At 51.7% G+C, this 27,563-nt stretch overlaps 15 protein-coding genes across 15 annotated transcripts; 6 read left to right on the top strand and 9 right to left on the bottom strand.

Moving 5' to 3' along the window:
• Positions 1–82: 82 nt before the first annotated feature.
• GLOTRDRAFT_114751 (uncharacterized protein) lies at positions 83–1,813 on the bottom strand (the record flags this gene model as incomplete). The annotated part of the gene is made up of 5 exons (XM_007865326.1): positions 83–353; positions 406–712; positions 767–1,327; positions 1,378–1,605; positions 1,797–1,813. 5 exons carry the CDS (start codon positions 1,811–1,813, stop codon positions 111–113), a joined length of 1,356 nt encoding a protein of 451 aa, XP_007863517.1. The 3' UTR covers positions 83–110.
• On the bottom strand, positions 1,740–2,971 carry GLOTRDRAFT_110117 (GTP-binding protein sar1). Its single transcript, XM_007865325.1, has 8 exons — positions 2,833–2,971; positions 2,714–2,772; positions 2,600–2,660; positions 2,480–2,545; positions 2,188–2,420; positions 2,054–2,132; positions 1,976–1,998; positions 1,740–1,921 (listed from the first exon to the last, which is right to left on the bottom strand). Exons 1-8 carry the CDS (start codon positions 2,873–2,875, stop codon positions 1,916–1,918), a joined length of 570 nt encoding a protein of 189 aa, XP_007863516.1. The 5' UTR covers positions 2,876–2,971; the 3' UTR covers positions 1,740–1,915.
• Positions 2,972–3,714: 743 nt separating this feature from the next.
• Positions 3,715–4,257, bottom strand: GLOTRDRAFT_26413 (uncharacterized protein; the record flags this gene model as incomplete). The annotated part of the gene is made up of 1 exon (XM_007864622.1): positions 3,715–4,257. A coding segment is annotated over one exon (543 nt), but the record flags the coding sequence as incomplete, so codon positions are not given.
• A 754-nt stretch (positions 4,258–5,011) lies between these two features.
• GLOTRDRAFT_35828 (P-loop containing nucleoside triphosphate hydrolase protein) lies at positions 5,012–5,867 on the bottom strand (the record flags this gene model as incomplete). Its single annotated transcript, XM_007864669.1, has 4 exons — positions 5,012–5,432; positions 5,488–5,612; positions 5,646–5,702; positions 5,760–5,867. Coding segments are annotated over 4 exons (711 nt in total), but the record flags the coding sequence as incomplete, so codon positions are not given.
• A 379-nt stretch (positions 5,868–6,246) lies between these two features.
• On the bottom strand, positions 6,247–7,969 carry GLOTRDRAFT_137034 (uncharacterized protein). The gene is made up of 5 exons (XM_007865324.1): positions 7,560–7,969; positions 7,193–7,507; positions 7,048–7,134; positions 6,506–6,990; positions 6,247–6,450 (listed from the first exon to the last, which is right to left on the bottom strand). The coding sequence occupies exons 1-5, from the start codon at positions 7,841–7,843 to the stop codon at positions 6,395–6,397; spliced, it is 1,227 nt and encodes a 408-aa protein (XP_007863515.1). The 5' UTR covers positions 7,844–7,969; the 3' UTR covers positions 6,247–6,394.
• A 1,502-nt stretch (positions 7,970–9,471) lies between these two features.
• Positions 9,472–13,121, bottom strand: GLOTRDRAFT_37297 (Utp21-domain-containing protein; the record flags this gene model as incomplete). The annotated part of the gene is made up of 15 exons (XM_007864775.1): positions 9,472–9,791; positions 9,845–10,055; positions 10,116–10,261; positions 10,323–10,429; positions 10,489–10,676; positions 10,730–10,921; positions 10,973–11,212; positions 11,281–11,501; positions 11,553–11,739; positions 11,791–11,969; positions 12,025–12,254; positions 12,310–12,439; positions 12,502–12,622; positions 12,682–12,782; positions 12,845–13,121. The coding sequence occupies 15 exons, from the start codon at positions 13,119–13,121 to the stop codon at positions 9,472–9,474; spliced, it is 2,850 nt and encodes a 949-aa protein (XP_007862966.1).
• Positions 13,122–13,636: 515 nt separating this feature from the next.
• Positions 13,637–14,815, top strand: GLOTRDRAFT_91738 (uncharacterized protein; the record flags this gene model as incomplete). The annotated part of the gene is made up of 1 exon (XM_007865323.1): positions 13,637–14,815. One exon carries the CDS (start codon positions 13,637–13,639, stop codon positions 14,813–14,815), a length of 1,179 nt encoding a protein of 392 aa, XP_007863514.1.
• A 902-nt stretch (positions 14,816–15,717) lies between these two features.
• GLOTRDRAFT_126778 (uncharacterized protein) lies at positions 15,718–16,575 on the top strand (the record flags this gene model as incomplete). Its single annotated transcript, XM_007865322.1, has 3 exons — positions 15,718–15,856; positions 15,910–16,134; positions 16,196–16,575. 3 exons carry the CDS (start codon positions 15,718–15,720, stop codon positions 16,573–16,575), a joined length of 744 nt encoding a protein of 247 aa, XP_007863513.1.
• Positions 16,576–16,633: 58 nt separating this feature from the next.
• GLOTRDRAFT_104200 (WD40 repeat-like protein) lies at positions 16,634–18,050 on the bottom strand (the record flags this gene model as incomplete). The annotated part of the gene is made up of 7 exons (XM_007865321.1): positions 16,634–16,880; positions 16,934–17,165; positions 17,223–17,343; positions 17,406–17,519; positions 17,580–17,681; positions 17,735–17,889; positions 17,927–18,050. The coding sequence occupies 7 exons, from the start codon at positions 18,048–18,050 to the stop codon at positions 16,634–16,636; spliced, it is 1,095 nt and encodes a 364-aa protein (XP_007863512.1).
• Positions 18,051–18,127: 77 nt separating this feature from the next.
• GLOTRDRAFT_114745 (glutamine synthetase/guanido kinase) lies at positions 18,128–20,491 on the top strand (the record flags this gene model as incomplete). The annotated part of the gene is made up of 14 exons (XM_007865320.1): positions 18,128–18,361; positions 18,422–18,430; positions 18,481–18,509; positions 18,562–18,623; positions 18,680–18,944; positions 18,999–19,014; positions 19,060–19,119; positions 19,171–19,269; positions 19,322–19,476; positions 19,532–19,548; positions 19,608–19,771; positions 19,905–20,194; positions 20,246–20,411; positions 20,466–20,491. The coding sequence occupies exons 1-14, from the start codon at positions 18,271–18,273 to the stop codon at positions 20,489–20,491; spliced, it is 1,449 nt and encodes a 482-aa protein (XP_007863511.1). The 5' UTR covers positions 18,128–18,270.
• GLOTRDRAFT_110116 (uncharacterized protein) lies at positions 20,008–21,607 on the bottom strand (the record flags this gene model as incomplete). Its single annotated transcript, XM_007865319.1, has 7 exons — positions 20,008–20,194; positions 20,246–20,409; positions 20,464–20,746; positions 20,803–21,013; positions 21,075–21,230; positions 21,282–21,489; positions 21,565–21,607. 5 exons carry the CDS (start codon positions 21,605–21,607, stop codon positions 20,633–20,635), a joined length of 732 nt encoding a protein of 243 aa, XP_007863510.1. The 3' UTR covers positions 20,008–20,194; positions 20,246–20,409; positions 20,464–20,632.
• A 251-nt stretch (positions 21,608–21,858) lies between these two features.
• On the bottom strand, positions 21,859–22,633 carry GLOTRDRAFT_110115 (uncharacterized protein). The gene is made up of 4 exons (XM_007865318.1): positions 22,506–22,633; positions 22,359–22,457; positions 22,238–22,305; positions 21,859–22,178 (listed from the first exon to the last, which is right to left on the bottom strand). Exons 1-4 carry the CDS (start codon positions 22,564–22,566, stop codon positions 21,957–21,959), a joined length of 450 nt encoding a protein of 149 aa, XP_007863509.1. The 5' UTR covers positions 22,567–22,633; the 3' UTR covers positions 21,859–21,956.
• Positions 22,634–22,664: 31 nt separating this feature from the next.
• Positions 22,665–23,767, top strand: GLOTRDRAFT_72546 (uncharacterized protein). Its single transcript, XM_007865317.1, has 6 exons — positions 22,665–22,858; positions 22,912–22,973; positions 23,037–23,218; positions 23,270–23,372; positions 23,432–23,452; positions 23,503–23,767. Exons 1-6 carry the CDS (start codon positions 22,768–22,770, stop codon positions 23,521–23,523), a joined length of 480 nt encoding a protein of 159 aa, XP_007863508.1. The 5' UTR covers positions 22,665–22,767; the 3' UTR covers positions 23,524–23,767.
• A 187-nt stretch (positions 23,768–23,954) lies between these two features.
• GLOTRDRAFT_72544 (mRNA capping enzyme, alpha subunit) lies at positions 23,955–25,944 on the top strand (the record flags this gene model as incomplete). Its single annotated transcript, XM_007865316.1, has 10 exons — positions 23,955–24,061; positions 24,115–24,177; positions 24,238–24,319; positions 24,370–24,501; positions 24,562–24,645; positions 24,698–24,777; positions 24,841–24,981; positions 25,040–25,240; positions 25,311–25,482; positions 25,538–25,944. 10 exons carry the CDS (start codon positions 23,955–23,957, stop codon positions 25,760–25,762), a joined length of 1,287 nt encoding a protein of 428 aa, XP_007863507.1. The 3' UTR covers positions 25,763–25,944.
• Positions 25,945–26,429: 485 nt separating this feature from the next.
• On the top strand, positions 26,430–26,738 carry GLOTRDRAFT_35864 (uncharacterized protein; the record flags this gene model as incomplete). The annotated part of the gene is made up of 1 exon (XM_007864673.1): positions 26,430–26,738. One exon carries the CDS (start codon positions 26,430–26,432, stop codon positions 26,736–26,738), a length of 309 nt encoding a protein of 102 aa, XP_007862864.1.
• Between the last annotated feature and the right edge of the window lie 825 nt (positions 26,739–27,563).

The following is a 27,563-nucleotide window of genomic DNA, read 5'->3' as shown; positions in this document are numbered from 1 at the left end:
ACCCATCGTTGTACCAACCAGGCGGACGACAAAATTCAACGTCAATTTGACCGTCAGTCAAGACAATACCGCAATACCTCTGGGCCCAGCGACGCTACCAGTATATCCGCTTACACATAGTTCAACACTACAACTGCGAGTACACCAATGTTTCCCACTAGATAAACTACGCCTCTGAACCAGAGGCCGAGATATACGTTCTCGCCGAGGAATTCGAGCTTGTATGCTTCCGCAAGCCAAAGCACCTGTACGCCGAACCAGAGCGCCAGACATACAAGGGACGTACGAGGTGTGATCGACCGCGAAAGGCGGGGGAGGAGAAGAGGGAGGAATAGGATGTACCAGAGGAAGTACTGCCGAACAACCGATTAACCCCGACATTGAGAACAAGCAGGAAACGCGTACTTGAGACGTGCAGACTCGATTAAACACGACAAACAGCACAGTTTGTGCAAACCAGATGAAGGGTAGGTGCTCTTTGCTACCCAGTACACCGAACACAAAGCCAACTCCCAGGGAGAGAATCATTTGTGGTGCGAAGGAGGTCAACGGAGAGCGCAAGACCTTCTGGATGGAAGTCAGAGGGGCGAGCGAGGCGGCAGCGGACGGGTATGTCAGGTATATCCAGTAGAAATAAGGCGAGAAATTATGCCTATGGTCGAGCCGAGAAACGTGGTACAGATACGTATGTTCAACGAATGGCTGGCCCCATCTGGAGAGAATATGTGACCGGAACTTTGGTTCAATTATGACAAGATGGACTGACATTAGGTACATTCCTCCACCCAAAGCAAAGAACGTTCCGGCGCTGATAACGCCGAACTTGACAGTGCTCCAGTTTAGGACTCTGCTGACCCAATTGGACCGAGGGTTCCTCATTGCCAGAACACCCACGCAAGCGATCCCATAGATCACAGGGTATATCTTCCAGTGTGTACTGAGGCCTAACAGCACCGCGGCGGTCGTCCATCGCTCTTTGAGGCAGGCGTACAGACTGAGAAGTACAAGTAGGGACAGGACCGATTCCGAAGATCCTCGAGTTGATATGGTAAATACAAGGGGATTGAGAAGGTGTAAAGAGGTCAAGAGTGCCGCTAGGCAGTCTCGCGATGCTGGCTCCTGCTGTTTCCCTTCACCGGGGGAGGAGGATTGGGAGGGGGTCGACGCTGGTAGAATCACGTCGACTAGCATTCGGTACATCAACACGCTGGCAAGAACGTCGCATGCGGCGAAGAGATACTTCCCGAAGGAAGGGTGTATCCATTCATTTGGAGTAAGCAGTAGCGCCAGGAGTGGTGTGTAACGGTAGGTGGACCTAGTGTATGGACTGCAGCGGCGTCACCACAGCTCAAGCAAGCGAGAGGGACTGACACTCACTCTCCGACACCGAAAAGACCGCCCAATGGACCTTGGGCTACGTTGTCGGATGTTGGGCTCAGCAGGAATCGTGCTGCATCACTGAAGACTCTGTAGTCGATGTCAGTGTATTTCACTTTCGAGCGGGCATCGTGCCATTCGCTGTACAAGATGAGGGCCCAGCGCAGCAGAGACGAGACGAAGAGGACCGTGTAGAACGAAGGGAACGAGGCTGCTACACGGGACAGGCTCATCTACGTACGCGTCTGACGTCTGCAATTCACGACGCGTGCCAATAACTGAAATCGCGTGACTCGCGATTTCTCTCATCCCAGGTCGGAGTCCGACTCCGGATGCTCACTCTGGGAACCGCAGCTCGGACAGTGGAGATGGCTACTGGCTAATGCACGAGTCCAAACAATAATAGCAAGGTAGATTACAGGGAGAACGGGAACATGACGACTATACTAGCTAATGAAACCGAGCAGGAACAACAGTCCGCAAAGAAGCTGAACTAGAAGCTCAACGGGACTTCTACTTGACCATGTGGCATACAGGCTTAGATCTATATCAAGTACGTCAGAAGACTGCACAGCAGGAATTATACAGTAACACTCACGTATTGCGACAACCAGCGGAAACCTGTATCTCCCCACGTCAGCGGCCGCAGTTGAGTCGAATCAAAGACAGGACTCACCCTCTCCATAACCCTGTCTCTGCACAACCGAGCACATGAAGAGCTCAATAGGACGGATGTCCGTCAATGGCACCTTACCCTAAATTGACAGCCATTGATGAACGTCCGCAACCAAAGCTGTGCTGCCTACTTACCTTGCCAGTTGTTTGATACAGGCCCAAATGGTGTCTCAGCTCCTCCTCGCTGACAGCACCGGGGGCATCAATCTTGTTGCCGAAGATGAGGAAAGGCACCTTGGAGAGTTCCTCGATTGAGAGGAGCGCGTCCAATTCGGCTTTGGATTCAGGGAACCGCTCAAAGTCAGCAGCGTCTACAAGGAAGACAATACCGTCGACCTCGGGGAAGTAGTCACGCCATAGGCGACGGGCTGAAATAATGCAACATTAGATCCAGCCACCGGGTAAGGATTCCGAAGGCAGGACCCACCCTGCTGATGTCCACCCAAGTCGTAGGTAGTGAACTTCACGTTTCCAATAGCAAGCTCCTCAGATGCTGAACAGTATGAACTCAGCTCAAATGCGCTAGTCCAAAGATTGCTGTGCTCACTAGGGTGTAGCGTCGGCTGCAGGGTGGCTAGCCTGTCGTTTTTGAGCATGTGCAACAGGGTCTGAAATAATCATGAGACGAATGCACTGTCGAAGCCAGGTCAGACAAACTCACTGTCTTTCCTGCGTTATCCAGCCCGAGGAAAAGAATCTTCGCATTCTTGTGCAGCAGACCTAACCCGCGTTACTCCGCGTTCATTTCACGGACGCTATGGACCCGTATGCATCACATACCAAGCTGCGCAAGGACGTCCCAGAACCAGTTGATGATGAACATGGTCGCTCAGACAGCAGAGGACTGCAGTGCAAGATGTACAAAGGGAACAGAGAGGAACTCGTGTCTACGCGGGTCTCGTATGACGGCGATTAACGCTCGTTCCTGTTTCTCGTGACACGTCATAATGGTCACGCTATTGGTTGCCTTTCTTCGAGCACGAACGGAGTCTCCTCCAGATGTCCTGTTTTTCTTTACTTTGCTCTCTACGACTGCATGTGCCATCTGCTTCCAACCGTTTTTTCGCCTTACTGCGTGACCCTCCCCTTAATTGTGCACTGCCCAACCTTGACCGTGTACACGTCTACTGAGAAAATACGGCCGCAGAACATCTTCCCTCTGCAATGTTTCTAGGCTGCTTCAGGTGCTATGTAGCAGGCCTAAGGCCTCAGTACTAAGGCGGTGTTCTCGGATGTCTTTGCTTGTTCTGCACAATAATCCAATGGACGGTCACAGAAACGTATTTATTCCAAAAGTACTTGCACAAGATATGTGGGGGAAGTCTGACACTCACGGCACCATGGGGTGAAAACCAAGCGGGTGAGCTCTTATACCGCCCCGACATCTCTCTACGCATACCACATCGCCTCGTCCACCGTAATGTGAGTAGAAGGGACGGGCACTGTCTAAAAGGCTGCGACGGACAAGGAACATTTTCCAACAGCCGCGCCTTATATAGCGGTCTCTGTTTGGCCATGTTGACTCTCGGACTTGTCCGATTTGGATTGGGGTAGTGCACCCGGCGGCCCTCCTACCAATCTCCTGCGTACGAAAAATATTGATAGTAGTACATACCATGCCAGTTGCGAGTAATGCATGGGCGGTAATCCTTTAAGTGCCAGTACCACAGGCGACTCATCGTGATCTTGAATGGGCTCCGCAGGGAAGACTAGCGACTGAAGCCGGGCATCGTCACTTGGATAGTACATCCCTTCCTCCGGCCTGATCCCCTTAAGGTGTAGCGCCTTCATGCTGAACCCTCTCGAAACCGTGTAGCAGTCTCGCACCTGTGCTGCTGTCGAAGAGAAATTGAGCGCAAACGTGGTTCGGTGGTACGAGCCGGCTTTCCACGGCAACCCCCATGCGTCCCTCCAGAACTCGTTGTTATAAGAAAGGTTCGTGAAAGTTGCCCAGTGCAGTCCAGCGATCACCGTGCCGCCAGTGCGGGCGTACTCTGCAAGGCTTTGCGCAGTGCGCCTGTGTTTGGGCTGCGCCAGTCCTCCGTCTGTTAGAAGAACTGCTGCGTATTTCCGTGCAGCAAGAGCCGACTCCGTGGCGGAGCTTGTCTCGACACTGGAGACATTCGCTTTGGTTCGGAGCTTCTTGAAGAGGGTCTTGTACATGCTGTCAAGGAATTCCTCCTTGTCGAGTGACACCAGCAAGATACTAGGCGGCCGCGTTATGACATATGCTCTTATGCGAAGGCCAGGCCTTTGGGGTATCAGCATCTCTCGCATCTAGAAGAACTATACGATCCGGGCACCTGTGTCTGGTGTTCAGCACTACAGTCTGAGTAAGTCGCAGTCAGTACGACTTCGCACGCACCATGTCAATGAGAGCACTCACAGAAAACGTCCTTACATCGGCTGCATCGTTTCTCTGCGTTTTGACCGCACACCGCGCATTTGGCGGGTCCAGGACTATTGGCCATACCCGATGCATCCGTGTTTTGGCTCATGGTGGTCGTGATACTCAAGAAAGGAACAGCTGGTCAGGTTTCGGAACGTAATGTATACTCCTCCCTGTTCGAAACTACATTGTCTCACATCACCCACGTGATGCAGGGATTATCGACTGGCATGGCTTCTGTGAATCTCCTTGCAATCAGTATTATATTAGGCAAACGTTGCGGATGTCTGGCATACTACGCAAACGTACGTACTTACGACCTTGCAGCATTTCAGCCTAGAATTCGGAAGACAACACGGATCGCACCAGGGCATCAGAAGGCCACTCCCCTTTGCTGGCGATGACTATACGTTCTTGAGCCAAAGTAGCAAGGAAGACATTCAAATCTGCGACGCTGTGCGTGACGGTATATCACTAAGCTCAGATACGATTCCGGCTCCAAAATACGCTGCAGTTGGCTTCAGCGCCTGGATCATGCGGTCGATAGACTAAAATCCCTCACAAATAGGTTTATGATAGCCGCTCAATCCACTCCCGTAACGGCGTGAGACCATCTGGTAGCGCCTTCTCATCCACAACTTCGTTTCGCTTCCCGACCGTGACTGACGTCCCAACAAAGTCGACTTCTCCCCCCTCCCACTCAGCAAACCTGAATGTCCCGCCAGGTCCGCTACACTCCAGTCCACCCATCTCACTCATATCCTCGCCCTCTTCACCGAGTCCCTCAACACCGACTCCCGATTGGGAGATTCTTCTCTTTTCGAGCTCCCGCTCGAGGATACTTCGCACCCGATTAATGGCCAGCTGATCAGCGGGTCCGCCACCAGAGACAGACTTGAGTAGGTCGGTCTTGTGACAACAAACTACCAAAGCCGGCGTGTGTTGCGATGGGGGCAGCGACGTGACGGCATGAAGAACCCGGTGGAGATGCCTGGTACAAAGGTTTGATCCATGAAGGAACTAACACCCATCGCGGAGGGACTTACTCGGCTACAGCTGGCCCATTTCTGGAGACAGTACTCGAGTCCACGACAAATACGATGGCTTTCGCTTGAGGCAGATGCTCCTTGAACTGATCCCGTATACGAGGATGACCTGGAACGTCGATAACCTCCAGAGGCTTCTGGGTACTTGAGAGAGCAACTAGAGACGTATTTGTCTGGAGCGACGTGTGGGTCGGGAGCGTTTGATTGTATACAAGCTAGCGATACGTGAAGATGAGATATCAGATATCATACGGCGCCACCAAGCTACTCACCGTTGACAGGATGGCGGTCTTGCCTGAATCACAAGGTCCCACAAGAAGCACCGCATTCCCTGTGGATGTGGCTTTTCTTCTAATAAAGAGCACAAAGACTACGAAGACGTGAGATTGAAGCTATTCGATCAACGTCGGTATGCGACGAACCAGCCAGAAGTGCAACAGCCAGAGACAAGGACGCGATCGCCAGAGTCTGGGTGGATATCGGGTGTAGCAGCGGGGCCACTTCTGGCTTGACAAACTGCTGCGCGTCATCAGCGACGGGGGGAGGCGAGGAAGGATCCATGGTGCAAGTCTGAGCTGGATGGGCCAGGTTCTCTGTTGACTGGAACCACGTGGCTGCACTGCATTCGGCTTGAAGCCCCACTCCTCCCGGGTGAGCGATAGCCAATCAGAAGAAGCTCAGAGAGTCCTTCGATGAAACCGCGCGGGCGTTACTCAGTGCACCTCCGAGCGCACTCTTCCAAGATTCGTTATGCACCAGCCCAAATGCTTGTCATTCCGGTTCTAATAATGCAGCAAATATACAATTGATCACAGTTGCAACCCTCGAACGAGAATAGCCAATAAATAGGAAAATAAATATTTGCGTGATTCTGGTCGTAGGATGGGAATAATATCATCACGAGCTCTTAGTTGCAGGTGCACGTTGCCACGTCAGGAGTCTGACCGAATGGGCATGTGCCAGCTGCGGGAGGCGGAAATCAGCTCAGGGAACAGCAACCCGGAAGAGTATTCCTCACCGGCACCGAAGGCAAAGACACCAAGAGCAGGAGAGCCGAACAAGCCGGGATTGACACCGTCCAGCTGGGCGTTGACAACTCCCTGAAGTTCAGGGTTCCTTGGAGCACGAGTGCAGAAAGGCGTCGAAGGCACAACGCCGTTAATGTTCAGAGCATTCCTCGGGTGCTTGCGGAACGCAATCGCGTTGGCAATCAGAGCGTCCTGGTTCGTGACGCCAGCAGACTTGGCGAAATCAATCATAGCATCGGCGTTGTCCTGTTGCGCGCAGGGGTCTGAGTTGGCAAGCAGAGCATTGATCCCATTCACGCCGGCTAAGGTGACACAAGGGCTGTTCGTGGTGATGTCGCCCCCACTCTTCAGGCACAAGTCTTGCCAACTCTGTGCAACTGCTGGGAGGTCGGACTGTGCGATGCGGCGCACCAACTCCATATCCGTAGAACGCTTAGCCTTCGCTGCACATGCAGGCGGGGCCGTGGCTTGACGTCTGAGGGCAGAGCGATGTTATGGTCTGCACCACAAATGAAGCAGCTGGACCACTTACGCTTCAAGGGAACGTCCCGTCAGTCCTCCGGATGCACCAGTAGCGGCGATCCGCGTTACAGCATCGGCGGTCGTATCGCAAGTGATGCTGAGAATCATCAAAGATGAACAACGAATTCGGGATAGAGGAGCGGGTCAATGCGTACCTGGTTCCGGCGGAGTTAACCAACGGAAGCGCTACGCATTGCAGGCCACCCGCACAAGGGAACGTGACGAAATTGCCGTTCGCACATTGAGCGAACTGACCGTTCACGCAGGCATTTTCACCGGGAGTGCATGAGGAGTCGGGGGCCAAAGTTGCGAATTTCGCATTGAGAGCCTGGGCAGCCTGTCCGTTGGCCAAGGTAAATGCCGCACGCTTCTCAATTGACGACTCTGGTAACGATCTGCCGGTCAAACCACCAGTGGCCCCGGTGGCAGCGATTCGTGCAGCAGCGTCGGCGGCGGTATCGCACGTTACACTATGTCTATCGGTTAGTTCCATGGACGCTGGGATAATGTGCATATACTGACCTTGTACCAGGGGAGTTCACGAGGGGAAGCGCAACACATTGCAGTCCGCCGGCACATCCAGTAATGGCGAACTTGCCTCCAGCGCACTGAGCAAATTGCCCATTTATGCAGGCATTCTGCCCATCTGTACAGGGGGAGTCCGGCGTAAGAGTGGCGAAATGAGCGTTCAAATTCTGAGCAGCCTGTCCATTAGCCAGTGTGAAAGCTGCTCTGCGGTCGACAGGGCCTGCCGAAGCAAGGAGAGCGGCGGAAAGGGGAAGAAGCACGACGGAGAAAGCACGCATTATTGTGAAGTTGGCTATTAAAATTCGTAGAAGTTGAGACGCGACCAGGCGTGAGTCGTCCAGAATGACAAGCGTTGGGAAGGCGAGAGCAACCGGGCTCGGAGAAGGCAAGGTGAGGATGAACCTGGTAGACCTTGCCTTCTGGTAGCCACATTTTATACATTTGGCGGTATACCTGGATGGTTAGATGTCCAGCTTTTACGGGCGGCATCAATCCGACTGCTGGGATTTATCAAAGGGATAGATCAAAACTTGGTAGAGCATACGACCCCATAGACGCCACACAGCCCACATCAGGAGGGGCATCTGACTGTGACATCAAGGCGGCTATGGGGCACGTGATCGCGGCGTACAGTAGCTCCAACGATTTGAGTCTTCCGGTATTCGGGACCCTATCGCGTATGGATTCGAAGTGCCCAACTCACCATTCGCAGCTTGCAGAAAACGCATCCATGGCGGTAGGCTGATACCGAAGGAAGAAAGCAAGAGTGCCTCTGTCCTTGGGCTCAACCGTCTCCATCATCTCCGGCGTGCCCGGATCCGTGCCTGTCCTGATGCGTGATTCCTGTCTCAATTACCTGTCAGCGGGATGACCGGACTTGAGTCGTAGAATTGCCAGCACTAGCCAGTGTCGGAAATTCGGAAACTGCCTTCCAAGGGACCGGCGTTACCACGGCCTTGCCAGCCAATGGCAACGACCTTCCCACGCATGTCCCTATATGGCAAGCGAGGGACATGGCTCAGATGGCTATCGTTGCATGGCAAGGCACCCATGGCCGGTACTTTCACTATAGGCACCAGTTTTCTCGCTTTCTTCATCGTTTCTGTCTTGCTCTTTGTCTCCTTGATATTGTATATTACTTATATTACTTATATATTTGTTCCTATGCAGACATGGAACATGGGGAGTGGAAAGTCCTCGACCACTATTACAATATATTATACTAAGTATCAAGCTTAGTATCAGCTCTGGCGGAGTGGTTATTGCGTCTGTTTACTACATAGGTACTATTTCATCCAGTATTTGAAAGGGTCCAGGTTCGAATCCTTATGTGCACACTTCTGAAAACAGCATTCCATTTTTGGTTATGCCATACACGACAGGTCCTCAGACTAGCCGCTGATATCCCCGTGCTGCCGCCCGGCAAGACCGTGGCAATGCCGTTGTAAGATCCATGGCAAGGTCCATGGTAAGGTTTACTGATGTTTCGTAAGGCGGTCCGCCCTTGCCGCATTGGGAAGCCTTGCAAGGCCTCGTAAGGCGATTTGGAAATTTCCGACAAGTGCTAGGGTCCATGGCCTCCGGCCACCGATACCACCTTACCTGTAAATCGGGAGAAATTACAACTCCGGCGAAATTGGGCGAGCTGTCCGCAGTGAAACACAGCCCACAGGAATACATACTTACGGCTCGACAGAGCGTCCTATCAGCGATGCAACACTGTAAAGATGCAGACTGCATAGCGCAGGAAAAACGAGCATACGCTCTTCCTATACCGATGGGTTTGACATTTGACTCATAAACCGAGTCGGGTATGCCGTGATTTAGCGAGTGCTGTCAGTGTCCGGGGGGGCTTGGGTGCGACGTCTGATTGTGACTGTTCACAAGGTAGAGAATGGAAATGTAGTTACAACGTGTCCCTGATGAACCCTAAGGTGCCTAGTGACGACGCAATCAGTTCCATGATTCTGTCGCTCTCCCGGCGCTGCGCGTCCAGCAGCAGTTGGAGGTCATCGCGAACCTCCGCATTGGCGATGAGTATGTCGCCATGCATGCGGAGGAAAACCGCTAGCATAGTTTCCACGGCCTCGAAGTCCCGTCGCGACCGCAAGCGCTGCGTCATTGCTCTGAGGAATAATTGCACAGAATCTAATGCCACAAGTGAACGTAGTTCGAGGTCCAAGGCAGCGGGTGATAGGGATTTCGCATAATTGAAGAATGCCTCGACTTCACACATGTGATGAGAAGATCTGCTCATAGGTAATGAGATATCGACTCACAATCGCCGTCCACAGACTCTGCTTCAAGCCTTTTCTGGAATGTACTGTCTGACTCGGCTGCAGCCTTCTGAAGCCGTTTGGTATCTTGCTTAGCTTTTTCTTCCTTAGCTTTCTGCTCGACAGCAAACCTCGGTTCCAGGCCTGGCAACGTCGGTAGAAAGAACGGTGCCTTTTCAGGCTGCTTCGGTGGTTCCTTGGGTTTGTTGCGTTGCTGTGGAGCAGGGCCAAGGTCAGTCTGACGCAGTTAACACGTGGCAATGTGATGCCATACTTGGATAACTTCCAGGTTGAGCAGCGTCTGCCAACGGGACCTTGGAAGTAGTGTGAGTGTCACCAAGTCACCCTCTAGTTGAGGAGCGGCAACAAAGGCGTCCTTCGGGGTGTCATGCAAAGCAGAGAGCGCCAAGCCTTCCACAGCTAGGGCAGGTATAACTTTAGACAGGTCTGAAGCTGGGGTATTAATATGTAATTCGCTGACCTTCCTCCTCTTCGTCCATGCCATGCATTGACGGCAGACCGACCTCAGTCAGATCTTCGTCATCAATGCTCTGGAACGATACTTCGGCGTATTGGGCGCGATTAGCCCTGCAGAGGTTGAAAGCGTCTTTCAAACGAATACACTATGATCCACTGAGCGAACATACCATAGGTAGACTCCTACACTGTCAACATGCGCTGTGGCTAAAAAATCGCCCGTAGGGGAGAATGATATGCTGGTGGCGGCACTTGACGTGCGAAATGCATCAATCAAATGACCAGTAGGTAGATCAAATGTTCGGACCACGCGGTCCAAAGATGAGACAATAAGCCAGCGACTGTCTGGGGAAAATGCCTGTGGCATAGCATGATTCAGTCATCTTCGTTAGATACAATGGGTGGACCTACGATATCAAGCACGCGACCTTTGAAACCACCTAGCTCCCGTACAATTCGTCGTGTCTCTATGTCGACAATGCGAACGACAAGGTCGTCAGATACAATTGCCAATAGTCCCGTGTCACGCTGTAGCGTGATTGTCACGGCGGAAGACGGCAGAACAAGACTATGTTCTAGTTTTGTAGTGTGGAAGTCGAAGAACTGCATCCAATGTCAACTACGACGTTGCTGCATCCTACAGCAGGTGCTCACATTTATCGTGCCGTCCAGAGTGCTAACTATGACGACCCGATTCAGGGCATCAGTTGCTATCCCAGTGACGCATCGTCCTTCTTTCTTGGAGGATGCCCGGAAGCGACTCGTCACCTGCGGAGGGCAAGGACCAAGGTCATAGTTCTTCCTTCTCATCCCGGATTGCATGTTCCAAGTGTAGATAGCACCCGTCGAGGTCCCAGCTACGCCGAAATTGCCGCATGCTGTCACACAAACCGCCTAAACTGATTTTAGATTCGCAATCGGAAAGGCATTTCTATATGCTTACTAACCTTCACAGAACCAACTCGAGCCTTTCCCTTTGCGGACTCGGTGAAGGTGAATGTATGTTTACCTAATCTCTTGTTCAAGGTCGACCAAGTTCTAGCACAACTCTCGTCGGTATGTGCGGTCAACACGTCGTCCCAATCCTTAGATCTTGTAGTGGAGTACGAGAGTGCAACGATTGGGGGAAACTTGAGCGAAGTCAAAGGGATCGATAATGTAGACGCCTTCTTCGCAAGAGAACCTACAAGCTATTGGATCAGTCTCATTCAAATACCCTTGGTATATGCCGTACCCTGTGACATCTCGAACGATCTCGAGTCTCGCACGATGGATGTACACCTGAGACTCCTGTCTCGGGACGCTGAAAGGAGCTGCTTGCCGTCCTCGCCGTAATATCTAATTAGATGTGGAGGAGCGTGATGACCTGAGCGGTATTTCAACAGTCGCGGAGGTGCAGTGGGGGAATCAAATAGCCAGTACTAATTAAACACGTGAATACTTGGACAACGACAAGAACGTGAACAACTGACTTTGACGCTGTTGTCTTCTCCGGAACTGATCATGACCGGCTGGCCGGGGACCCATTCAACAGCAACAACAGGTCCATCATGCGCTCCGCGGACGATATGCAAGAGCTGCCCTCCGGCATTCAAATCCCACAGGGCGATGTGTCCAATTGACGACGCTGTTGCTAGGATGGGATGCCCATCTAATCCACATGAAGGCAATTAGCGTAGCCGAAGGAATGTCAGTGGGAGGCTCACCGCTTCGGAATCCAAGGGCTCTGATATTTCCACCTTCCATAAACATTCTCATTAAGCGCTCGTCAGCACGCACGTCGTAAACCGATATCTCGCCCGTAGCGAAGCCGATGCCAACTACATCGATAGCCGGAGACTGAGTCAGGGCCGTTATTGCATACGATGAACCATCAGCAGCGGCAGCCGAAGGGGAAACAAGGAGGGACGATGAAGAATATTTGTGAATACAGGCCCTGAGAGCATAGTGATATTAGAGGAAGCTCTCTTGGAGCTGGTGCAGTCACTGACTGGGTACGAATATTCCATAGTTGAAGACTACCCTCCATACTCCCAACCAGTACTTTATTGATGTAGGTAGCCGGGTGTAAGAGCGACGTTGCGGTAAAACCGGGTTCAAATTCAACGGTAGAATCCAGGCCTATACGCGTCCAAAGCAGTATTGAGCCATACTCCCACATTTTGTGGTCCAGATGCACTCACTTCCACTCTCCTTATCCCATACAAGCAGTCTTTTTCCGTCTTGGGTCAAGGCCATAAGCTGCGACCCAAATATTGCCAGGGAAGATAGATGTGAGCCCAGGGGATTCTCGAGTCGGATGATCTATAGTCAAAGAACACCGTGAAAGGTCGTACACGAATGCCATGCGAGGGGTCCCTCACCTCCTTCCCTCGCAGGTACTTGATCACCAATGGGCCAGAAGCTGCCCATACGACATCCCCATCCATTGATAAACTGGATATTGCGTGCGGTGCCTCAGGTCCTATGTTCAGAGCAGACAGCCTTCAGAACTTGCGATGCAGGGACCAAAGATCACTCACTCACCGACAAACAGCAATCCCATCTTCCCGCCTTCCCAGAGTGCCCATGACCTTCCGAGGCATGTCAGAATGTGTGTCCTGGGGCCCTCAGTCGCGCCTTTGAAAGAACGAGTTTGCAAGACGAATGGAACATGATTTGTTACAAGGCCGAGCGCCCTGAATGGCGCGAAAAGACGGAGGGTTTGGGATCTCTTCTCCTCAGAGGATACCCCATAGACGTGAGAGCGCCGTCGTTTTCGTGGAGGCACAGCTATCCGTTCGCTGTCTGGCACAGCGGTCATCGTAGTCCACCTTGTTTTCGGTGGCGTCTGAGGCCTAACTTCAGAAGATCTACAGATAATTTCTCATTACGTAAGGCATTGTGTCAGGTATTTTAAATTCTGTGGCGTGTCGCGACGCGTCCTCAGGCCTCAGATCTCATCCATAATAGCCACACTTCATCCGGTTCAGTCGCGTTGGCCCTTTGTCTGCCTCTTTCCACCGACGCAACTGGGCTCCTTTCTTAGTGTAAGTTGCTATACCTTTTTGGTTGCTGAACTGTACTCAGGAAATCAGGACGAAAAGAAAGGATTTACATATGTTGCAAGATATGTCGCTAACTCGTGTGTTGCATATCTTGGCCGGTTCCAACGTCTTGGGCAGCGCCACCACATCTTACTCCTCTTTACGCATGGTGCCTGTTCAGGTGAAATGCAACAGAAGTACTACTGTATCGACCCTTTCTCCCAAATTACCCCCGGAAATATGGTTAATCATTCTACGGCTGGCTACCTGGATCCCTGGCGCAACTGACGTGATGGACCATGATTCTCTCATTGCCTACTCCAGGGATGAGCACGGGATAAATTTCTTTGCTCGTTATCGGCACGCTATGGCCACGAAGCTCTCTCTCAGTCTCGTTTCTAAGTCTTGGCATACCTTCATCGCGGAATTTCTGTACGAACATGTCGTGATCAGGAATGGCGAACAAGCAACTCAATTCAAGGATGCAATCGGTCGTGGCAAGCCTCACTCAACTCACCGGGGCTGCGGTTTTTGGACTTCCCGGATTGATCTCGCGCTAGAGGACGTACACCTGTGGGAAGATGACCATACCAACTCTTTGTGTTCCCTTCTGCAGGACTGCCCCAATCTCGTAACTTTCTCTACGGCTCATTGTGTTGCTGAGGCATACCTCTTCTACCCGGACACTTTCATGAAGGCCCTTGTACCACTGGCAAACCTCAAGAAACTGAAGAGGCTGGAACTACGGGGTGAAATACCCTTTCTGACAAGTATTGTCTCACAAGTCTCCGATGTAGAGGTTCTTTGGCTTCTTCCCCCGCTCAAGATGCTTCGTGAGAGCAAGGCTTCGTCCCTTTATCTGCCGAGACTCCGGACCTTGATAACGGACTTTCGTAACTCAAAGTTTACGCTGGACTGGGGCCTACCATCTCTCCAATACTACTCCACCACAGACATCGTACATCTAACTCAACACCTCAGCGCATGGGGAACTAGCCTTCAGTATCTGTCAGTGCCTAGAGTGGCGCTAATCGTGCCGGCTCTGTCGCTCTGCCCAAACCTGACGGAACTCAGCCTCAACTTTGAAGGAGTTATATTCGTGCCATTCGATCGAGCGCCCACCCAACACCATCTCAAGCGCATCACAATTGAGGGTTGTCCGGACTTTTCGCGCCCCGTATCGTGGTATAATCAGGCCAATTCTCTGTCGATCGACTACCTCCGTATCAGTTTGCTCACTCTGGCAAGTGAGACGACATTCCCGGTTCTCGAGCGCATCCGCTTAGTACTCCCTTTCAATTGGGCGCCGTATGAAGATGAACCCCCTGCTTGTTTCGTGTCTGTCTGGGATTTCTGGCTGGAGGCTTGTTCATGGCGAGGCATCCAAGTGGAAGCGTCTGTGGGTGCTTCAGATCACACTGCGAATATTTGGCGACCGTTCAGCTCCGACTTGCTCTTGCGCACGGTCTAATGTTGGGCTGTTTCCTGGCCGTAAATATATCTGTTCCTGTGCCACACGTGTAGATCAGCGATATTCGATTCCTGTAGAGTATAATATGCATGTCAGAGTCTTTGCAGCCAGTCATCCAGAGTTGCGGGATGCGATCCACAGAGGTTTGCCTTATTTGGGCACCGAGCCATCGTCTTTGCTATTGCGCCCCCGCGTAAACACGACCAAATATTACCTTTTCGAGAAGAATATCATGTGACCTCCGACCCCTCCGGCCGCGTCACTAAAAATAACTGGACCCAGCCGTATTAAGTAAACGGCTATTATATTGCCATCATATTATTTTAATGCATGAGATCTGCATTGGCTCTTTAGTGAAGCGGTTACGCGGCCTGTCTTGAGTGCTGGACGTCTGAAGTTCAAATCCTACCGTTGCAGAATCCTTCGATTTGTGCTTTTAGGGTTAGGGTTTATTAATTTTCCTTACTGTTAGCTTTTATATTATCCTTGTCAGCCACATGTATCACAGCTATATAGATTTCAATGAAAATCTATTTTGCCCGGTCTATATGACCCTCTTAGTCCAGACTTGAAGACACTCTTACTGGCCGGACACGCGCGCGGCAGGAAGCCCGCGTTTGCCGGCATCACGTGACATTCTTCTCAATATGGTATATTTGTACATGTTTGCACGGGGGCGCAGTAAAGCTACCTCCGAGCCATGACATACCAGGAAAGGAAGGAGCAATATTTCGAGCCTTGCTCTCCAAGGTCGATCAGGGTCAGTGTCACCTCTACTGCTACGTGCCTTGCTTGCTAGAGAGATGGACCCCGACGCGCCAGTGACAGTCGCACTTGGTACTTTAGCAACATGCACGTTCGTCTTTCTTTGGCTGAATACATATTTGTTGAACTTCGTGCTCATGTTCGTCTCCACTTCAGCGGCAACGGCTGCGACGTTCACGGGTTTATATGGAGCCTTCAGCAGGCGCATCGCTCATCCTGGATTGCTTGCTGGGTCAGCTGCTCTCAATAGCGGCCTAGCAGCAGCTGTATTTTTCAGTACGCTATGTGCTTGACAAGCTGTGTATGAACTGCAGCTAATCACGAAACAGGTGCAAGGGAGTATGTGATCAGCCCGCTCCTGCTGTCTACTATGACTGGCAAGCAGTGCGATCGCCGGAGACGCGAACTCGAGACGCGTCGTCTATCCAAGTCTACCGGTGAACCTGTTCCATCTGGGCGGGAGCAGCTGTCCTGGTCAGATATGAGATCGCACAAGATGCTAGATACCACCTTGAGCGGAGCATTCACAGGAGGAATTCTCAATGCATGGAAACGTGTGTCCTTCCATGTACACTCACGCACCTTCTTATGGTCTAATAAGCCTCGTTGCCATAGGCGGTCGGGCAGGGGTCCTTCCGGGCATAACCACGGGAACTATATTATGCGGACTACTACAGCTCGGTTACAATGAGTTCTTCGTTCAACGACTCAAGTACATCTCGCGGCGCCTCAGAGAATCCGAAACGACCGGGAGCCAACCGCCCGTGCAGGCTCCAAGACCGACAGAGACATTGCTGCCGCGGGACGACCCGGGACCGTCAGAGCCTCGACAGTCTTTCAGTGAACGCATCTTGGGGCTCTTTGGCTTCAGTAAGATACCCGATGACGTGTTCTTGGAAAGATTGCGTCAAGAGAGGGACGCCTACCTCAGGCGGATACGCAGGCTGGAAGCACAGATTGAAGAAGACAAAAGACAAAAGCCGAGCGAGGCTTGATCAGATGGCTAGGGCGTGGTATTGCGATTTACTGTCGTACTTTAAGGATTTTGTATAATCAAGTTACAGCTAGAGCTGCGTATTTAGTAGTCCAGACATGGAATAAACCCTTCCCATCTTTGTCGAAGCCGCCCACGACTGTGTGATTTTGATCAACCGACATGGTATTGGCCTTGAAGAGACCTTTAGACTCTCTTTCCCACTGACGAGTGGCGACAAGACGCTCCTCTTGTCTTGTCAGAGAGTACATCACAAGAGTGCCCAACAGGGTGCACGTCATAAGTGAACATGGATCAACGAAGGTCCTGAAGAGTCACTTCAGCGAGATGCGCAAGAGAAGGACGTCCAGTCAGCTCACACTGCGACGACCGGTCCCTCCGTCACGTTAATCCAGAGACCCTCATCCTCTTTCAGGCCTTCCCATTTCCTACTCCTTTTCTTCTTCCCTGCAGATGGCGTTTTCTCACCGCCTGCGCCTATCCATACCCGTCCGTCTGCCGTTCCGACAGCAACGAGACCATTTGTGGAGAGCGAGATTGACAATATGAACGGGGGCGACAACGACACACCAGATGACGGCGGAGTAGCGGCTTCGGAAGATATCAGATTCAGGCCGGCAGGTGAGATGCCTCTGAGAAGTCACTTACCGATGTCGAATCTTGAGAGGAGAGATCTTTGAACGAAATCGTGGTGGAGGACGGCAGAGTCGTAGCCTCCACTTATGAGTTCGTTCGGACGGTCGGGGATGAAGGAGACACTTCCGCATATCTAGTTTCAACGTAAATGAGTGAACTTGTGGAACTTATGATAGACGTCCAGGCACCACCCACGTTCTCGTGCCGGACTTTCATTCTAGACACTCGCTGCGTGGAGAGATCCACGACGCCAACCGTCCCAGCGTCTGTGCCGAAGGCGAGATACGCGCCGTTACGACTCAAAGCCAGCTAGCTGAACCATGTCAGTCAGGGGTGCATCTCACCTCTGGTAAGACTAGCGAGCCGTACCTCGTTTACTAGGTCGTCCTCGTCCTCGCCCAACTGAAGTTGTGCCTGGGCGTCGTCGAGTGATAGTATCATCTTGGGATCATCGAGTCTGAAGCAAGCAATCTATCTCATGTCAGACCAGCACCAAGGTAGACGGGAGTAATGAGCAGACTCACGCTGGTCCCACTTGCTACCCAGGCAACCTCGGAGTTGAAACCTTTGGATTTAAGACAGCGTACAGAGGATACTTCATCCTTCATGCCTCTGATAGCTTTGCATACTCGGCCATTGGACAGGTCGTATATTCTAAGACTACCATCCCCTTCATGATCTTAGTGGGGCAGGGATAACCCAAGAACTCCTCTTACCTGACCCAACTAGCAGAGAGGAGGGTGAAAGCTGGGAGACACAAGAAACCGGTCTGGGTATCGCCAGGTTCAGGATCGGCTCTGGAGTGGCGGCAGCAGGGGCTTGCTCTGAAGTAATCTCCATGCAGACAGATATCTCTCGAAGAAGTGACGCGCGCCTGTAGCGCGTCTCTTATCGTCCCCAATGACGCGGTACAGATCGAGCCCCGTGTTTCGTGCAAGTCACGCTAACCCAGGTTGTTCCCGTTGTCGACCGAACGATAAATACTACGCGCCCTGCGAAGGGCCCTGCTCAGGCTCGCACAACTTCAGGTTCATCGAAGTCGACAAGCTCATTGAGCGCAATGCCCGGATCGATCGCTACCAAGCACGCGCCACAGAATCTGGAGGAGCTGCGAAAGCTTCTTGCCGTGGACAGTAAAGTAAAGGTCGCAGGTATGTTGCAGAACGCGGGCTAGGTAAACCAATTTTTATTGATTGTGGCCTGGATTTAAGGAATCGATGGTACGGGACTTTAGCCTTCACAAGCAAGTGGGACTGACTTTGTCCTCCAGTCGATGGCGTGCTACGAGGCAAATTCATGGTACGCATGCCTCTAGACTGTCGCTGACGGCGCGTGCTCATCTTGGGAGCAGTCCAAGGAGAAGTTTCTCTCAGCAGCTTCTTCAGACGGCTTCGGTTTCTGCAGCGTAACCTTGTCCGTAAGTTCCTATGTGTATTGTGTTCGTCTAATGATGTTCCGCGACCCACTAGTGGATGGGATATGCATGACCAAGTGTACTCTCCAGAGTTGCTTATTTCCAATAGAGCAAACGGATACAGAGATCTGTTAGCCTCCATTGACCTCAATACTTATCGCCGAATCCCATGGGAGGACAACGTGCCTTTCTTCCTTGTCTCATTCCTGGACCCGGATACCAAGGAACCTATACCTGTTTGTCCACGGAGCACCATCAAGAAGGTCACCGACAAAGCTGCCAGCATGGGCTGGATGTGCATGGCTGGGGCTGAATATGAGGTAAAGTGAAGCACGCACGCGACAATATTGGGTGCTGATGGTGTCTGTCCATAGTATTATAACTTCAAAGGTACGGTCTTCGAACAATGGTTGGCTCAACCTAATCTAAGATCAGAGACTCCCGACTCTCTTGCCGAGAAGAGATTCCATGGCCTGCAACCGTTAACGCCCGGCAGTAAGTCCATATTACCGTTACGCCAAGAGTATAGATGCTAATTTGTCTCAGTGCACGGATACTCACTGTTGCGTCCTCAGTTGAACATGCAATACTTTGATGATATCTTCGAGGAGAGTTTGGCTTTTGGGATTGACATTGAGGGTCATCGTACGTCCGATGCTCGCTACAATGAGAGAGGTGATTTAGATACCAGAATCAGATACGGAAACTGGTCCCGGAGTCCTCGAGACTGCACTCGCATACGGTCCAGCTCTGAGAATGGCCGACAATGCCATCCTCTTCAAGTACCTGGTTAAGAGTATCGGTATGAAGAGAGGCGTCATGCCCAGCTTCATGGCCAAGCCCTGGGGTAATGTAGGTATGCACGCACTCTGCTCGTATTTAACTCATTTGCAGCTTTCCGTTCTAGCTCCCGGGATGTAGCGGGTACGTTTCACGCATCTCTTGCGCGTCCTTGTAGATGCGTCCTGATGGTGAAACCTCAGCCACATACATGTGTCCCTTCGGACTGAGGATGGCAGCAACGCGTTCGCAGTGTCAGATGAAGAGCTCAAAACAGGAAGAGCAGGCGCTGCCTACGAGGACACGAAATTCATCAGTCAGACGGCCGAATGGTTCCTTGCTGGAATACTGGACGGAATATCCGATGGTACGCCTGAAATCCTTGAGCTGTCAACTCATGCAGTGCACTGACCCTGCTATGTGCAGTCATGCCCATGGTCAGTGTACCAGTTGCCAAAATGGCTGGCGACAGCTCTGACCTCTTTCAACATTATAGTTAGTTCCTAATATAAACAGCTACAAGCGACTTTCTGGAGGAGAAGCCTTCTGGGCACCGAACGCCGTGACTTACGGCTACGACTCCCGAGGAGCGTCTATCCGTATCATCTCCCCTCCAGGAGTACCGCCAGCTGCAACTCGGTTCGAAGTCCGTGTGCCCGGCGCGGACATGAATCCTTACTTCGCGCTGAGCGCGATCTTCTCACTTGGTTTGAGGGGGATCGAGAAGAAATTGAGTCTGCCATGTCCTCCCATCGGCCACATGAAGCCGGAGGATAAGGCTACAGGCAAGGTAGGATCGCTCGCAGTCCTAACCTGTGTAACGATGCTGAACCTAGAATAGGTCAAAATGCTGCCGTTGTCGCTAGAATCCTCTACCGAGAGGATGATGCGAACCGAGAGCATCGCGCGGGAAGAAGCGGTCTTCGGGAACGACTTTGTAGAGCACTTCGGAGGAACGAGAAAGCATGAAGTGAAACTCTGGAAAGAGGCTGTAACAGACTGGGAAGGCAAGCCATTCTCCTTTCATTCTTTCATTGTCCTTGACGAATCCTACCTCTCAGTTGAACGGTATTTCGAGTTGGCATAGCCCAGAAAATAGTCTCGATGATCCCATTCTCTGTGTACAACAATATTCCGGTATAGATGGTCCCTAAGCATATCCAGTGAGAGGTATCAGTTATTCTAAGAGTACAATGGAATCTTGGCCATGTTCCCGATCCAGGGGAATCTAGCCCTGGGTAGCAGCAGGGGCGGGGATGCTGGCAGACTCTGACGAAGGAGCTGCCTCAGTTTTGCTAGGAGATCGGACACTGTGGAACCAGTGTAAGAAATGCGGGACGTCCTACAAGGACGCAAGGGAATCAGCTGACTAGCCTATGGCTAATAAGTTACACTGACGTCTGAGATTTTACCCGCCATGCTCCTGTCTGCTACGAATTGAGGAATTCGTCCACCAGGGGTACTCGAGGTGGCCATGCGCCATTCGACCTTGCCGTCCCCGAGTTCTTGAATACGCTCAACGCTGACATAGCGGCCCATTACACCTTTCTCCTGTAATTGACACAGCTCGGGATCCCCACTTAAATCCATCGGGATGGAGACGATGAGCCTGTATCCGGGATAAAGGTACGATAAGAGGGCGCGGCATGTGCTAATGAACTGAGTAATACCCTGTACGCGGTGATGACTGGTCGAGGTGCACAGTCTGCAATACCGTGAAGACGCGGGGAGAAATCGGGGGCGGAAAGTTGTAGAACATGCTCCATATAGCCTGGGTGTCCGAGATGCGCTTGACGAGGGTGACCTTCTTGATGTCTTCGATGAATCTGGCGCTCTAGTTCATGGCTTGCGTATCTATGATAGTGATGTGGACGCACTCCTTCTCATTCTGGGCTTTATCGTGGCCAAGCTTATCCCAGAACTCGTCAAAAGTGGCGTCCTCCGTAGTATGCTCGCTAACTCTGCAGTACCAGGCCGCACTATCGTTCGGCCCTTTGGGGCGGGAATAAGTCTTAACGGTGTTCTTGTGGAACGATTTGCCTTGTTTCCACGTCTTTGTCGACTCCAGTACCTCTCTGGCAGCCGCTAGGATCGTATCCTCAGGTGGAATTTCTAGAGAATACGTCAGAGGCGCGGATGCAACTTGCACAGAGCACTCACCAGACGGCTTCAACGGCGTGATATTCAGCTGAAATCCAGACATGTTGTTGTATACGCAGTAGCTGAGCGATGGGAAGCTGGGTGCAGAATTAGTGCCCTCATGGTTGCTGTCTATGTAGTTCAGATGCAGGCTATATTTAGACCAGAGGCACTTGCTTCTGAGAGGCTGAGCCGCAAATAGATCATTGGCAGGGAAAGCTCCCAACCGACCAGTGAAACAGCTTGGGAACAGCAATGCAAACTAAATATCTTGCCCAAGGCTTTGTGATTGTAACTTACCGCCAGGACGTCAACCGTGCAACTAACGAGGAGACAAAAACTCTCACGAATGAAGCAGTTCAACACACTGGTATCACCGGAGTAAGCCAGACCATGACAGCGACCTGCAGTATTCAAGCCGTCTTCTGTATTGGTGTACTCGTCGAACGAGCAGCGAGATTGACAAGCCCGAAATACCGACTGCGACCTAGAGCTGTGTCATCTCGAGGCAACCGCTCTCCCCGTTCCAGGACAACCCCAACAAATTTCCGCTCGCCCCGCATCCACTTCTCCTTGTAAAAGCGAACGTAGCCTGGGACTGTGGCATAGATGGTGTGGTCTCGCCCCATTTTTACCTAGCAGAGTAGAGCACGAGTCAAGGTCAAAACTCGATGACGAAGACTACAAAGCTCACATGCTGTCCAGGGTGAAATTGTGTGCCTCTTTGACGGACTATGATGTTGCCCGGGATGACATATTGATCTGGTGGAAGCTTCGGTCTCAGCTTACAATGAGAAGAGCCTGAAAGGTCATACCCGAGAACTTCTTCACACCGAGACGCTTTCCGGGAGAGCCACCGCCGTTACGGACGGTACCTCCAGCACGCTTGGTGGCCGTACGCACGGACCCTAGACCTGCAAAGACAGTGAGAAGAGCTACGCTTGAGGGTGCAAAGCGCTCACCAGCTGGAGAAAAGAGGCCGCTTGTTATTGACGGAAAGCGCCATAGTGATAATAAGGACATGATCACCAGCAAGCCGATGTTGTATTATACTTTTGAGACACCGCTGTGGCCGTGTTCTCCGGCGGTGGCAACACGCGCGTTTATAAAGGCGCGACTCTAGCCTCCTTATCCGGATCCGCCACACGCCTGCAAACAACTGCAACGCTCGTCTCTCCCCACAACTCCGTCGACACTCTTCATTCTACTCACGACAACGACAAGATGGTCTTATTAGTCACGTCCGATAACGAGCAATTCGTCGTCGACAAGGAGGTTGCGGAGCGCTCGGTGCTCATCAAGAACATGCTTGAAGGTGCGGAAGCCCGATATTGAGGTTCTTTGTGCATGTCTGACATTCCCTACAAGATGTGGGCGAAAGTGACCAGCCCATCCCTCTGCCGAACGTATCTTCCAGTGTCTTGAAAAAGGTAATGCGGGGTTATCAATGCCTTGAACTTGCATGTTGATCGATGTCGACTGCTGCCACTCAGGTGCTAGAATACTGCGAACACCACCGGGGCGAACCCCTTCCAGCTGCGGATGAAAACACGGAGGAGACGCGCAAGCGTAACACCGACATCAGCGAGTGGGATCAGAAGTTCATTGCCGTTGATCAAGAAATGCTCTTTGAGATCATCTTGGCCGCAAATTACTTGGACATCAAGCCACTGCTGTGAGCTCGTACACCCTGCGGCGTCTTATGTCTATTGACTGGGAATTACAGCGATGTTGGCTGCAAGACTGTCGCGAACATGATCAAGGGAAAGACACCGGAGGAGATCCGGAAGCTCTTCAATATTGTCAACGACTTCACGCCTGAGGAGGAGGTCCGTTTTCTCTCTCTCGTAGACAACGCTTTTGAAGCTGATGTATCTGAATCTGATAGGCTCAAATCAAGAAGGAGAATGTGAGTGTTATTGAGTATTTCACCCGAGCTAGTACTGACGTCGATTGAAGGAATGGGCCGAGGACCGCTGAAGGGTGGAGGTGTCAGCATGTATGCACTATAGTTCTGTCTCGTTTCGTAATGCATTCCATTCGTTCTCCTGTCTTGTTACACTGTACGTCGTATGAATGTGGTGGTACGGCTATAGAGTTTCCCAACACGCTCATGTACGAGTGCTTGATGTCAGCGAACCTCGACTCGCGTATAAATCCCCTTGTATGTCGATAGACTCAAAACCCAAGGGCATTGCGCTGTATTCCTGAGGGTATTCGTGGGCGCCTGATTCATTCAAATTGATCCTGTCTCGCGCGACTGCAGCAGCGCGCGAGAGCGCGCGTGTGGCGCTAAATATTAGCTCACTTGGACGTCGACCTGGCTGCTACTTGCTAAACTCTGTACACTTATCTCCGGGCAATAAGCTGTAGAAATTTCACCGCAATCTGACTGTGCTTGAATTTCTCGGATGCCGTCAATACCTGATCTCCCTGGGGTTCCAGTCCCTCCCAGGAGTGAGCAGGAAATGTGGCTCAAGAGACATGTGGCCTTGATTTGCCACTTGGACCATGAACGGTACGGCTGGTGGCGTACGGTTATGATTGTGGTTATATTGAACCCTTCGACAGCTTCCCTGGCAGTCAACCTGTCAGCTTTGGAAAGAAGGATATCGAGAAATTGGAAAAGCAAGAGTGAGTATTCTCGTGCGCGTGTTGCATGAGCGGAAGATTCAACCCTTCGCATATGGATAGTTACTGGGTCTGCGAGAAATCCGATGGTATTCGCGTCCTACTGCTTGTTTGCACAATAAATGTTGACCAGACCGTTTATTTGGTGTGTGGCGTCTACTTTGACATCCTCGTGCACATCTGACTCTCCTGCAGATTGACCGGCACAATACGTATCGTGCAGTGTCTGGTCTATTTTTCCCGCATCATGAGGATCCAAGAATGCCGTTGCGAAACACTCTCGTGGATGGCGAACTTGTCCTGGATGAGGATCCACGGACGCATCAGGTAACTGTCGTCTGTCAGTCGACATTGCTAGCGTTCGTTGCTCATGAGTTTGCTGTGTAGAGGACTTTGAGATATCTCGCCTTTGATTGCTTAGTAGTCGACAATCAGAACGTAATGTCGCGTCCCCTGGACAAGCGATACGGAGTACGTGGCTATGAGTGTTTTACCAAGATATCATCTGAACGTCCTCTGAAAGAGACTCAAAGAATGGTTCTATAAACCACACATGAAAATGCTACGTGAATTTCCGAATATGGCGCAGGAACAACCTTTCGAGTGAGCACCCGCTTGTGCCTGATTCATTCCATAGAGCGGAAGATATCTAATGGGGTTTGACAGAGTCAAGGTCAAGGACCTCAGCTTCTCTTATGGAATCGAGAAAATATTCAATGTCGACATTCCTGCACTACATCACGGGAACGACGGCCTTATTTACACCTGCGTTAATGCTCCCTATACCCCTGGAACAGATCCAAATATGTTCGTGTTCCGGCGTCTCCAGATCTTGGATGGAAAACTGACATACTATCACGTTCAGCCTCAAATGGAAACCCCCAGAGGAGAACAGCATTGACTTTAAGCTGGTTCTACGCTTCCCTCCCAACCCTTCGAACCCTAGTCAGCCCGACTTCCATAGGAAGCCTCTTTTTGCACTGTATGTTTGGACCGGTGACAAGCAAGGCATGCCCCAATACGAGCCCTTCGATGTCATGCATGTTACAGATGAAGAATGGGAAAGGTGACTTAACTAGCGCTCACATCCATCGGCTATTTGTCTGTACCACTAACTGACGATCATGCACTTCCAGATTGAAGGCGTCCGGAGAACAGATAGACGAAAGGATTGTTGAAGTCGTGTGGAATACTCAAGAGGAACACTGGCGGATGCTACGCTTCCGCGACGATAAACCGAACGGCAACCATAAATCAGTCGTGGACAACATCATTCAGAGTATAGCTGAAGGTGTCGAAAAGGAGACGGTGCGATTTACATCCGCTAATTCGGGATTCCATTTCATTTACCGGTCTGAAATAGCTCCTAGCTCGCTGCACGGATATCCGCAACGCATGGAAAGCTCGCCTAGGGCAGCCCGCAAAGCCTCCCCAGCAGTTGCCACCACCTCAAGCCCCGCCTCAAGCATCTCAACCACCTCGTCCGCTTCCTCCCCCGCAGAAAGTCGAACTGCGCTATGGCCCCCTAGCGACGTCCCGCTGGAGCAAGGTAGCGGGTCCGACTGTGATCGCAGGGATGAACAGATGAACTGCGGGTAACCCTGCGCTCACTTGCAGCAAGATCACCTCCGACTCGACATTTCCTAGTCGAATATAGCACTATCACCGTTCAACATGCACCGGCGGACATCTTTCATGACACTGAAAGGGTCCAACATAATCAAGATGGCCATCAGTCAAGAAATTCTGATCCTGCGGAGGCTCGATGGCGTCGGCACTCCTCGGCGGCCCATTCGGTGGGATGTCGCGCCGCGCCGAGCACGCCCTCCCTTCACCCCTTAAGTCCGCCATCACCCGCCCTTGTATTCATCATGCTCTCGATCCGCGCTGTTAGCCAGAGTCAGTGTCGCCCCATCAATTATGGATGTGGGGACCGCTCGTCCCCAGCTTCGCCTTGCAGCATCTTCGATTCGACTGCACCACCGCACGATCGGAGGCATAGGCCTACCGCTTCAAATTTGCAGCAGCGGCCGGTGCCGCCTCGATGGTTGCCTTTAAACGTAGGAGCAAGAATGGAAGATGTAGGGATGTTCTTCTGTTACAGTCGTTTGCATATGAAACCGAAAATCGGGTTTCCGTGAGCATTGTTTGTTCGAGCCAAATATACCCATATGCGAGATGGCTTCTTGTGACTGCGTGACTGTCAGATAGCATTCATCGACGTCTCGAACTTGAAGTATCGACTGGCTGGTACCATGGTTCACCTCACTCGACAACTACGTGAACGTATCATTGTCTGGCGCCATGAGCAAAACAAGACACTCCGAGTGATTTCTGAGCTTGCGGGATGCAGCATAAGCACAGTCTTCGAAGTTCTCCGACTCTACACGGAATACGGCACAGTCATCAACCCGAATGCTAGACCTCGAGGCCGGCCGCGCACTCTGGACATGCAGGATATGAACTTCGTGCGATCAGTTATTGAGGGAGAGCCTGCTATCTACCTTGATGAGCTACGAGATCAAGTCTACAACAGACTACACAGCACATGCAGTTTGTCATAGGCTTGATCCTGCGCCTCTTAAAAAAGACTTAGTAGACGAGCAACTGTCTTTAATGGAGGCTTGTACCCGTTTAGTATCAGCGTCGCAGAAGTCCCCCCCAGGCTCTCGCGCGTGCTCAAAAAGGCAGGATTCTCCGCCCAAAACGGCAGGTGCACATGGTTGGCATCTGCCGGACCTCGGCACGTATATAGTCTCGACCTTCCTCTACCCTACACCGAGGGTTATACTGTCTATAACGTACGCGCTGAATGCGCAAGAGCGCATAGAACCTCATGTACACAATTCCTCTAAAGTGGGGGGGTCGAGGCACTAAATGTGGCCCAGTAGAAGCCTTACTGGGATCAAAAATCACGCTGAGAGAACTGTAGCTTTTCAGACTGTCTCCTACTGTCAATGGGGAGTCCCAAAGCTCAGTAGCTCCTCCTGGTACATTATCTACAGGATAAATCACAACTACTAGGTTATAGTACTGCGAGCACAACGGGGAGTCAACAGCACGAAGTTCCTTGCCGTATATTCGGCAAGGTCCACGCACGTGGTTTACCACTGCTGCGGCGCCCCAGCTACTCGTTTGGGTAGGGTTCACTTCCAAAAGCGGGCTAAGGGGGGACTTCCCTCAGGCTCCTAAACCATCCGTCCTTAGCGTTCTCGCTCCTCCTTTACTAGGGCGCACGTGCAGTGTTATGTAATACAAATCTATTTTTAATGTATTACCGGATACAGAACGAACAAGAGGAGGAGAACGCTATAGGACGGCTGGCACAAATGTCGTCGCCGAGATCCCCGAGGCTGACTAAGCGGACGGTGGCTGAAGCCTTTCAGCAG

This window comes from Gloeophyllum trabeum (assembly GCF_000344685.1).
Source record: "Gloeophyllum trabeum ATCC 11539 unplaced genomic scaffold GLOTRscaffold_00003, whole genome shotgun sequence".
Taxonomy (NCBI): Eukaryota; Fungi; Basidiomycota; class Agaricomycetes; order Gloeophyllales; family Gloeophyllaceae; genus Gloeophyllum; species Gloeophyllum trabeum.
The sequence above is the reverse complement of the archived record's forward strand: the minus strand, read 5'-3'. Positions and strand labels throughout refer to the sequence as shown.